This window comes from Lithobates pipiens, unplaced genomic scaffold (genome assembly GCF_037356315.1).
Source record: "Lithobates pipiens isolate NorthernLeopardFrog02 unplaced genomic scaffold, aLitPip1_a1.2 Scaffold_27, whole genome shotgun sequence".
Taxonomy (NCBI): Eukaryota; Metazoa; Chordata; class Amphibia; order Anura; family Ranidae; genus Lithobates; species Lithobates pipiens.
This window is the reverse complement of record NW_027507788.1, coordinates 7,722,295-7,733,222: the sequence shown is the minus strand read 5'-3', so window position 1 is coordinate 7,733,222 and position 10,928 is coordinate 7,722,295. Positions and strand designations below refer to the sequence as shown.

The 10,928-nt window shown below is 42.9% G+C and overlaps 3 protein-coding genes across 3 annotated transcripts in view; 2 read left to right on the top strand and 1 right to left on the bottom strand.

Moving 5' to 3' along the window:
* LOC143933348 (IgGFc-binding protein-like) overlaps positions 1-240 on the top strand; it is a 93,988-nt gene extending 93,748 nt beyond the window's left edge. Inside the window, exon 35 of the mRNA XM_077456213.1 lies at positions 236-240. Coding sequence (XP_077312339.1) covers positions 236-240 — 5 coding nt within the window. The remainder of the gene's footprint in view (positions 1-235) is intronic.
* LOC143933471 (zonadhesin-like) lies at positions 51-4,263 on the top strand. The gene is made up of 4 exons (XM_077456376.1): positions 51-172; positions 1,880-2,250; positions 3,601-3,881; positions 4,021-4,263. The coding sequence occupies exons 2-4, from the start codon at positions 2,221-2,223 to the stop codon at positions 4,091-4,093; spliced, it is 384 nt and encodes a 127-aa protein (XP_077312502.1). The 5' UTR covers positions 51-172; positions 1,880-2,220; the 3' UTR covers positions 4,094-4,263.
* Positions 4,264-5,049: 786 nt separating this feature from the next.
* The window catches only part of LOC143933470 (IgGFc-binding protein-like), an 81,838-nt gene continuing 75,959 nt past the window's right edge, over positions 5,050-10,928 (bottom strand). Inside the window, exons 20-22 of the mRNA XM_077456375.1 lie at positions 9,298-9,678; positions 7,344-7,627; positions 5,050-5,235 (exon numbers count right to left, since the gene is read on the bottom strand). Of these exons, the coding sequence (XP_077312501.1) occupies positions 5,226-5,235; positions 7,344-7,627; positions 9,298-9,678 (675 nt within the window). The 3' untranslated portion in view covers positions 5,050-5,225. The remainder of the gene's footprint in view (positions 5,236-7,343; positions 7,628-9,297; positions 9,679-10,928) is intronic.

Genomic DNA, 10,928 nt, shown 5'->3' with positions numbered 1-10,928 from the left:
TGAACTTTGCACCAGAACCTGTGAACAAACTTGTGCCAGCCTCTGGGCATCAACAAAATGTACAGATAGCTGCTTTGAAGGCTGTGAATGCGATGCTGGGTACGCCTTGGACGGCGACACCTGTGTTCCTATGGACAGATGTGGATGTGTAATCAATGGAAGATATCTAAGTGTAAGTTCAATTTTGACCTTTTTCATGGTGTAATACTTTTTACACAAAGACTTTCCCTTTTAGCCTAATCTAACGTGGAATAGTAAATTGAATAAAGTGACTCCTTTGAGTTGAGAGATGTTGATGGATTAGGTTGGGACCACTTAAATGGGAAGTCCTAGCTGGAGATGCGCATTGCTGGTGGAGGTACCTTTTTCCAACATGTCCTTATGTTTTTAAATCTAACCAGGCAAGGGGGTGGGGGGTGTGGTGGGGTTTAGCGAGCAGCCCTTTAAAATGTTCATCCTAAGGCAGGGATACTCAATTGGTGAACCTCCAGCTGTTGCAAAACTACAAGTCCCAGGAGGCATAGCAAGACTGACAGCCACAAGCATGACACCCAGAGGCATGATGGGAGTTGTAGTTTTGCAACAGCTGGAGGTCCGCTAATTGCAGATCCCTGTCCTAAGGGGTTCAATTTCCCATCCTGCACAGTAATTCCATAACATGATGGCATCCGGGCTAAAGCTTGTCTAAATATGAAAGTTATCTAATCCCTTTTGTTATTTTGGGACCATAGATGACCCGAATAGGGAGTGAAGGAGTCTAAAATGTTAATCAAATGTTCATAAGTGGCACTCCCCCCCCTCTTTCTTTTCTTCTCTCTTTTTCCCCCCCCCCTCTTTCTTCTCTCCTTTCTTCTCTCTCCCCCCCCCCCCTCTTTATTCTCTCCTTTCTTCTCTTCCCCCCCCTCTTTCTTCTCTCCTTTCTTCTCTTCCCCCCCCCCCTCTTTCTCTCTCCTTTCTTCTCTCCCCCCCCCCCCCCTCTTTCTTCTCTCCTTTCTTCTCTCCCCCCCCCCTCTTTCTTCTCCTTTTTCTTCTCTTCCCCCCCCCCCCCCTCTTTCTTCTCTCCTTTCTTCTCTTCTCTTCCCCCCCTCTTTCTTCTCTTTCCCCCCCTCTTTCTTCTCTTTCCCCCCCTCTTTCTTCTCTTCCCCCCCCTCTTTCTTCTCTCCTTTCTTCTCTTCCCCCCACCCCTCTTTCTTCTCTCCTTTCTTCTCTTCCCCCCACCCCTCTTTCTTCTCTCCTTTCTTCTCTTCCCCCCACCCCTCTTTCTTCTCTCCTTTCTTCTCTTCCCCCCCCCTCTTTCTTCTCTCCTTTCTTCTCTTCCCCCCCCCCCCCCCCCTCTTTCTTCTCTCCTTTCTTCTCTTCCCCCCCCCCCCCTTTCTTCTCTCCTTTCTTCTCTTCCCCCCCCCCCCTCTTTCTTCTCTCCTTTCTTCTCTTCCCCCCCCCCCCCCCTCTTTCTTCTCTCCTTTCTTCTCTTCCCCCCCCCCCCCCCCCTCTTTCTTCTCTCCTTTCTTCTCTTCCCCCCCCCCCCCCCCCTCTTTCTTCTCTCCTTTCTTCTCTTCTCTTCCCCCCCCCCTCTTTCTTCTCTCCTTTCTTCTCTTCTCTTCCCCCCCCCCCCCCCTCTTTCTTCTCTCCTTTCTTCTCTTCCCCCCCCCCCTCTTTCTTCTCTCCTTTCTTATGTGAGTGCATGTTATCTCGGATTCATTGAATGAGCTTACCAAACATGTAAATATTGCAGAATATACAGCTTTGTGCTATAAAACTAAGCTCCCATCTTTAGGGATGTGTGGGTTTGGGTTTTTTATTTTTTTTTCTACTTCAAAAGCATTTTATTAAATTTTTGATAATCGGGGAAAAATCAATTTTTTTTTTTTCTCATTTGTAGGAGGGAGAGTCCTTTGTCAGTGCTGATTGCCTTCAACAATGTAAGTGCCAAGCTGGTGGAGTGACCTGCTCGGCATTTTTGTGCAGAGAAAAAGAGCGCTGTGACCTGGTGAAGGGGTGCGAGGATGCTACAAGACAGAGGCTGAATGTTCAATCGGTCTACTGAAGTTTGTCACATTTGATGGGCTCTCAGGAGGGCCCATTGGGAATGGTCCCGTAGAGGTGACATCTTTGTGTAACCGGAATTCATCAGCCTGGTTCAGAGTCGTAGCCGACGTTCAGAGCTGTGCAGGAGCACCGGCATCCGTTGCCCTTCTACATATCTTCCTTCCTGAAGGTCTAATGACCATCTCTAAGAGCAAGAAAGTCTGGGTAAGTCCCATGCGACTGTGTGCAAAACACGGATAGAAGCCATTATTTAACTACTTATGTTTTTGTTTTTTATTTTTTTCCCCGATCTCCTGTTGAACATCATTAAATATTTGAGGTAAACCTACACTTTTTTTTATTTTATTTTTTTGCTACAGTTGGTGACCTACCCTCCTCATTCAGCCTTTTGAGGAATAGGTTACGAATTGAAATTTTAGATGTGCAGAATGAGTCTTCATTTTGGATTGGTTTGTTTTAGCTACTAATTTTTGTTTTTTTGTAAAGAAATTTAGTTTTTATCAGGTTTTTTTGACCAGATTTAAATTTTCCCAATGGATATGACTTATTCCAATTCGAAAATATCAAATTGATCCAAATTTATGGTGAATAGTGTTGGCTTGGTTCCATCCAAATTTGTGTGTTTTTTTTTATTTTATTTTTTCACGCACACAATTTTCGTTTTAATTTCTCCCCCCCCACAAGCTGTTGAACTGCTGGCAAGCTATTCAAAGCACATGAACAAAAATTTTAAGGGGTTGTGTAAAGGATCGTGTTTTTTCACCTTGATGCAACCTATGCATTAAGATAAAAAAAAAATACCTGGCAGTAACAATCTAACCCCCCCGAGCCATAGAACTTGACCCACAGGGACGCGCTGTCTCTCTGTCCGGAGTTCCCGACTCTTAGCAGCGCAGCCATTGGCTCCCACCGCTGTCAATCAAATCCAATGATGTGGGGGCCCAAGTCCTGTATTGGGCCTCTATGGATGCCGAATGCTGGACTCGGGGGATCACGCCCGCAAAGGTAACCCACTTCTCCCCCCTGGGAGATCTAGTGTGGGGTGGGACCCCAGAAGAGCAGGTTCAGGGGCCACTCTGTGCAAAACAAGTTGCACAGTGGAGGCAAGTGTGATATTTATTTATTATTCAGGCTTTGTATAGCGCCAACAGTTTGCGCAGCGCTTTACAACATGAGGGCAGACGTTGCATTACAATTTGGTACAAGTGGAATCAGAGGGCCCTGCTCGTTTGGAGCTTACAATCTAAAAAGGAAGGGTCAATTGATACAAAAGGTAATGGCTGTCGAGGGATGAGCTGATGGAGGAAGTAAAACAGTGTTAGAAGCAGGGTAGGCTTCTTTGAAGAGAAGGGTTTTCAGTGATCGTCTAAAGATGGATAGATTAGGGGACAGTCGGACAGATTGGGGTAGGGAGTTCCAAAGGATGGGAGAATGGATATTGAAATTTTTTTTTTGTGGTTGTAAGTTTTTTTTAAAAACAAACAAAAAAAAACACTTAGTATAGATGTTCAAATGGGCCTAATTAACATGTCGTCATCTCTTTGCATTTCCTAGGTTAATGGACGTTCAGATGTGTTTCCCATCACATTCGGTAGACTTTCAGCCTCTGCCAAGGCCAACTCCATTTTGGTCCAGATCGATGTGGACGTGAAGATTGAGTTGAGCGATGCAGGGAACCTCTCGCTTCATGTGTTCGCGGGCCTGTCGGAGTCGGTGTGTGGGGCATGTGGAAACTTCAATGACGATGCTTCTGATGACCTCAGTTCACCAGCTGGCAAGCCGGTTGCCAATATCGAGCAGCTCATTGAAGCCTGGAAAGCCCAAGACCTCAGCTGGTGAGCGACACTTACATTTTCCAATGTTTTAAAGAACATTAAATTCTTTTCACACAAGTATGTGTCTTATTATTTTTTTTTAATTCTAATTTATTTTTTGCATTAACTTTTATTCATTTTATTTTTTTTCTCCTTGTAGTAATGCAGAAAATGACAAGACTATGCCTGAATTTGCCTTTCCGGGGCACACGGTTATATCGTTTGATTACTAAATCTGTTGGGGCAAATGACGACAAGCCTAGAAGATATTCAGAAATTCCAATCCCTTTTCTGCTGTAAATGAAGGTCTCTCTACATTTGGAAGGAATCCATATCTGCACTTCAGTGAAGACTTCTGTAATTGTCAAACCATTTTTAATTGAGTCTTCCCCAAAAAAATAAAACATTTTCAACAGTTTTTCTTTTCTTTTTTTCTTCTGTTTCTCCATCTAATGGCAGGATTAAAGTGCTGTATCGGATGGAGTTGGGTGGTGGTATGAAAGCAAATATGTAGACCTATGACAGTCATGCCTGTAGGGGTTGGGATATCCCAAACTGTGGTGCAAATTGTAGGGTTGGTTTTGTTCTTGAGGGTTTTTTTCCCCCCTCTACTCTTCTGGGAAAGCTTTCAAATTTTTGGGCGTATCTGTGGGAATTTGTGCCAACTCGGATAAAATGGTATTTGTGAGGTCGGGTACTTATGTTGGATGAAAACACTCGCAATCGGTGCTAAACTCCTCCCAAAAGTGTTCAGTAGGGTTGGGCAACGCTCTATGCAGGACATTTTCTTGACACCAAACTAGTCAAACCCATGAGATTTTTTATTTTATTTTTATATTTTTTATTTTTTATTTTTTTTATATTATATTAAAAATGTGGCGCTGATTTTGTACACAGGGGCACAATCATGCTGGAACATCAAGGTGTGTCAATGGTTGTGGGTGAGCGAGGTGTGCAGAGAAATTGCACAACAGTTCAGCAGCTCCTCCTAGGGGTAGTGCTACCTCCAGAAGAAACTAGATTAGCTAGCTGAGCTGCTTGGGTGGAATTTTTTGCTGTGGTAGAAATGTGTGTATGCAAAAGCAAGACCAACCTTAGCCAGAAAAGAGAAATAATTCCACCCCCATGGGCTGTCTTGGTTTTTAGAAAAAAAAAAAGTTATTTATGTATTTAACAAGACAAGTCACCGTTTCATTTGCAGTCTTTAATATAAAAAAACATTTTTTTACATTTTAGAAAAATCCACTGGACGCCTTGAATTTCAGAAAGTGTAGAGATCTATATTTAAAGTCCCCCAAAGAGCTACAAAAAACGTCAAGATATATATTGGAGTTCATTTCAAGTCTTGCTTTAAAAATCTTCTTCTCATGGGCCGCTGTGGAAAAATCAGACATGCGAGTGAAAAGAAGTTTAATGGACAATTAGGTCAAATGTAGGCACAACTTTGGCAGTGAAAGGTGGTTGGGAGGCCTGATGCCAAGTCCCCTAGCCATGTAGATTTGTTACTGTTGCCTGGCACAATGATGGTAGACAAAAGTTCTCATTCTGAAGTGTATTTATGAAACTGGAGTGCAAAATCTGGTTAAGCTCTACATAAACTGTGACTGAATGCCTGGCACCCAGCCTGGGTGCTTCTGCTAAGATGCATCTTCCTTCGGTCTGGAACCAGGAATTATAGCTTGGCACCCAAGAACTAGATGACACTAGTTTAGGTGCAAACTGGAACTCCCTTTATTGTAAATTCACACAGAATATACACCACACAAGATCAGGTAAGAGTTTGATCGCATTAGCAAACAGTATGCTAATCGCCATAAGCCTGGGGGGGGCGCGCTAAAGCTGTCGATGCTGATTTGGGTATCGAGGCCCCAAATCTGTATCTGGGTCCTCCCAGTACTTGGCGAACTTCAGGGAGACAAGGCCTTGAATCTGAAGTAAAGCTATTCCAGATGTCCCCCTAGGTACACACCTTCCAAGAATGGAGCCCCCCCCCCCCCTCAAAAGCCAGGGCCCATAGTAGACAAGAGGCCACCCTGCAGTCCCTTCTAAAAGCCCCAGTCTTGGTTTGATCTGTCGGAGACCAATTGGCTTCCACGTTTTTATTGCCAAAGCTTGTTTAATGTTAGAAACTGGCTACCATACACGGCTGCACCAGATTTTACACATTCAAGTTTTAGTAAATCTACCCCACTGTCCTTTTCACTTCCTATTCTGTAGACCCAACAGGAAGTGAGAAGATGGCCCTTCAAAGTGAGGGAGATGACCTCATGGAAAGTTGCCAGCCAACAAATCTACCCAATGGAAGACGTGTCTGTCATAACGGGAGAGGAGTCATTTACACAGTAATTGCACTGGACAGATCGGACCATTGACAATTCTACAGCAATCAGAGCTTAAAAATATATATATGGTATAATTATACCTTTTTTTTATTATATATGTATGTATAATTATATGAATTTTTATATATATATACACACACTTTTTTTTTAAGCTCTGATTGCTGTAGAATTGTCAATGATCTGATCTGTCCAGTGCAATTTTGCAGTCCTGCTAAAAAATTTCAGAGTGCTGCCATTTACTATTAAAAAAATAAATAAGTAAATAAAAAAAGCCAAAACTCTATCCCTGATTCTGTAGATGCTATAACTTTTGGTGAAAACCAATCAATATATGCTTATTGCATTATTTTTGATAAAAATGATAGCCTAACTATATATATATATATATATATATATATATATATATATATATATATATATATATAAATTTTCCAAAATTGTTGCCGTTTTGTTTCTAGTGCAAAAAATAACCGCAAAGGTGGGGGGAAAAAAAAGGACCTCAATTTTATTTGGGTACAGCATCGCACCACCGTGCAATTAGCACGTTAAAACGATGCAGTGCCATCTTGGGGAAAAAAAATGACCTGGTCATTAAGGGGCAAATCCTTCCTGTCCTTAAGTGATTAAAGCTTGTAAGAGGAGTTTTTATTGTCTTATGAGGATGTAGGATCTGTGATCCTCTGTCTGGACAGTGCTGATTGGCCCTGTGCTGATCACATGCACTCCCCAAATAAAAAAAATAAAAAACACTCTGTAGCAATACACAACACATGTGGCTTGCCTCCCTAGCACAGTGATGGTGACCCTTGGCACCCCAGATGTTTTGGGACTAAATTTCCCACGATGCTCCACTACACTGCAGAGTGCCAGAGCATCATGGGAAATGTAGTTACAAAACATCTGGGGTGCCAAGGTTCACCATCCTAGCATCTGTACTTTCAGGAGATATAAAAAAAAAACACACTACCGTCAAACCTACTTTTAAGGCATACATAACCAAGCAGTGATGTTCCAAAGGCTGTGTTGTCATAGCACATGAACCTCCATTACACACAGAAGTGAAATGGTTAGGATGGAACATTTTCTACTTTAATGCACAGTTTATAGTCCAATATTAAGAAAAATGTGATGCAATTCTTACCATCTGAGAAAGTCAATGGATCTCCAAGATGCAATAAATTCAGAGAAGCTTGAAATGTACTTCCCACTGGGATCCTTTGAATCATCCGCGTTATTCCTGTTAAAGTTTCCACAAACCCCACAGAGGCGCCCGAGGAACTTCTGGTTGGCGGTAATGGTCAGACCTCCTGTCTCGGTCAGGGTAAAGTCGAAATCTTCCCCACTTGTCAACCCAACCCCTCCTTGGATGGGATTTATGGTCACTTGGCCAGATGTGTACGGAAGGCCAACTGGTCTACCGTTCTCCTGTAATCAAAAGACCCAGTGCGTTGTTGAAAACAGCAGTTGTGTTGGAATAAGAGTTTTTATATATTTTATGAGCAACTAAACCAGACCAAACTAAATCAGATTGCCAACAACTGCCTTTTCTAAAATGTATAGGAATTCTTTGCTCCTCTCTGCACATCCGGATGTTTGTGGACACCTGACCATCACACCTATACAAGCTTGTTGGACAGTCCTATTCCAGAACCATGAACATTAATATGGAGTTGGCTTCTCTTGGTGGCTATTAGCAGCCTCCACTCTCTCTTGGGACGGATTTTGAAGAATGTCTCTGCGAATTTACGGTGTCAGATGCTGCATAAAAAGACTTTTGCTCACAATTGACATTCTAATCCGTACCAAAGATGTTCATTAGGGTTGAGGTCAGGGTTCTGTGTAGGCCACCTGAGTTCCAAGTCCTACCAAAGTTATTGAGCATAGTTGGTCAGGGTTTTATGTAGGCCACTCGAGTTCCTCCACTTCAGACAGGTTAAACCATGTCTTTATGGAGCTTGCTTTATGCACAGGGGCACAGTCACTCTGGAACAGTAAGGAACTTTCCCCGAACTGGTGCCACAAAGTTGGAAGAGCGCAATTGCCTAAAATTTGGAGGGAGGCCATGTAGTGTAATTTTAAGACTATAATACAAATCTGTATATCGTATTTATCGGCGTATAACACACACTTTTTTCCCCTTAAAATGGGGGGGGGAAATTATGGGTGCGTGTTATACGCCGATCCCTCTGCCGATCTGCGCTCTGTGGAGCGCCGCCGACATTTACCGAGCTGAGCCGAGTGTACTGTGTACTCGGCTCCACTCTCGGTCACGCCCAGTCCCGCCTCCTAGCCTTTACGTCCCGCCATTGGCCCGGTGTTGTGTCCATCACAGGAGCCAGGACAGGGGGCGGGACGGGGGCGTTACTGCGAGCAGAGCCGAGTAGCTGAGTACCCTCGGCTCGGTCTAGGTCAGCAGCGGGAGGAACCGAAGATCTTGACTGCGGCCGGAGGAGCCGAAGATCGCGGTGGGAGGAGCCGAAGATGGCAGCGGTAAATTTAAAACTAACCATACTGCAATTTTGTGGAAGGCTGCAAGAGGACAGTGTAGGGCTGCAGGGGGAAAGTGTAGGGCTGCATGGGGACAGTGGAAAGCTACATTGATGGGCATTTAAAATGTAAGGTTTTTTCCTTAAACTTGCCTCCTAAACTTGGGGTGCGTGTTATACGCTGGCGCGTGTTATACGCCGATAAATACGGTAATGATATTCAAATCTAATTAAATCGCAAAATTTTGCATACACTTTAGGAGTCACCAAGATGCAAAAGTACCCTTCCATAAGCTATCTGAAAAACCTAAAAATGATATATTTTTTTTGGGCTGGAGTTATTTTTTTTAAAAATGTTCCAGTTTCCGACTTACAAACCAACCAACATAAGAACAAACAACATACAGGCCCTATCTTGTGTGTAACCCGGGGGGGTTGCCTGTATATATACTCCATGTTCTTTTAAATTGTTTCTTGTATCGTACAAAATTTGTACTGACTTGCATTTGAAAAAAAAAATGTGTTCTCAAAATAGACTACTACCAATAATCTTTGACTGACCTCCCTCTGAAAATCTAACCAAGCCCGTCTTTACTCCTTGACTCTTACCCATACTCTTCCATTGTGGGTTAAAGCCAGGGAGAAGTTGGTGAAGTAGACGTGAACGGCAGAGATTTGGCTATTTCCATCATTGTTGCAGCTCTGGGTAATGGCCACCAACCGGAACCAACTTTCGTCCTCAAGGTCACACACGGAGGTCAGATCAAAGGTGTTGTCGGGGGCCACGGTGTTGGACAATAAGTCGTAGGAGAAGAAGCCGCCCTGGGCGTTTAGTGTGCAGGTTCCACGTTTATCGATGCATTCTCGAATTCCCTCTCTCAGTCCGCAGAACTGGGTCTCCGAGCATCCCGATGCCTTGCACTCTACCGTGCCGCCGCTCTGACAGGTGCATTGCTGGAGACAATCGGATGAGACGATTGTGTCTCCAAGCTGTGTGGAAAGATAGAAAAATCCTTGTTTATACAGAATAAGAAAAGCACACGCTGGCCTAAACTTTTTATACATAAAATAAAATACCATCCAGGTAAACCTAAATTGTTGCCAACATCCCAGAATTAAGGACCAAACAAACATGGTACCCCCCATGACAAAAAACTTTCAGGGCAACTTAATTGTATAAGTATGTGTTTAAATATAAAGTTGTATTAATATACATTGCTAAAAACTTGGTGCCACTGCCTACATCACCATAAAACAATATATCCAAAACACATTAAAATATGACTATAGATAGGGCTGGGTGTAGTATGGATGTTCTCCTGGTACTATATGACTATATAGGGCTGTACATAGTATGGATGTTCTCCTAGTGCTATATGACTATAGATAGGGCTGTATGTAGTATGGATGTTCTCCTAGTGCTATATGACTATAGATAGGGCTGTATGTAGTATGGATGTTCTCCTAGTGCTATATGACTATAGATAGGGCTGTATGTAGTATGGATGTTCTCCTAGTACTATATGACTATAGATAGGGCTGTATGTAGTATGGATGTTCTCCTAGTACTATATGACTATAGATAGGGCTGTATGTAGTATGGATGTTCTCCTAGTACTATATGACTATAGATCTATCTGTACATAGTATGGATGTTCTCCTAGTGCTATATGACTATAGATAGGGCTGTATGTAGTATGGATGTTCTCCTGGTGCTATATGACTATAGATAGGGCTGGACGTAGTATGGATGTTCTCCTAGTACTATATGACTATAGATAGGGCTGGACGTAGTATGGATGTTCTCCTAGTACTATATGACTATAGATAGGGCTGGACGTAGTATGGATATTCTCCTAGTGCTATATGACTATAGATAGGGCTGTACGTAGTATGGATGTTTTCCTGGTGCTATATGACTATAGATAGGGCTGGACGTAGTATGGATGTTCTCCTAGTACTATATGACTATAGATAGGGCTGGACGTAGTATGGATGTTCTCCTAGTACTATATGACTATAGATAGGGCTGGACGTAGTATGGATGTTCTCCTAGTACTATATGACTATAGATAGGGCTGGACGTAGTATGGATGTTCTCCTAGTACTATATGACTATAGATAGGGCTGGGCGTAGTATGGATGTTCTCCTAGTACTATATGACTATAGATAGGGCTGTACGTAGTATGGATGTTCTCCTAGTACTATATGACTATAGATAGGGCTGGGTGTAGTATGG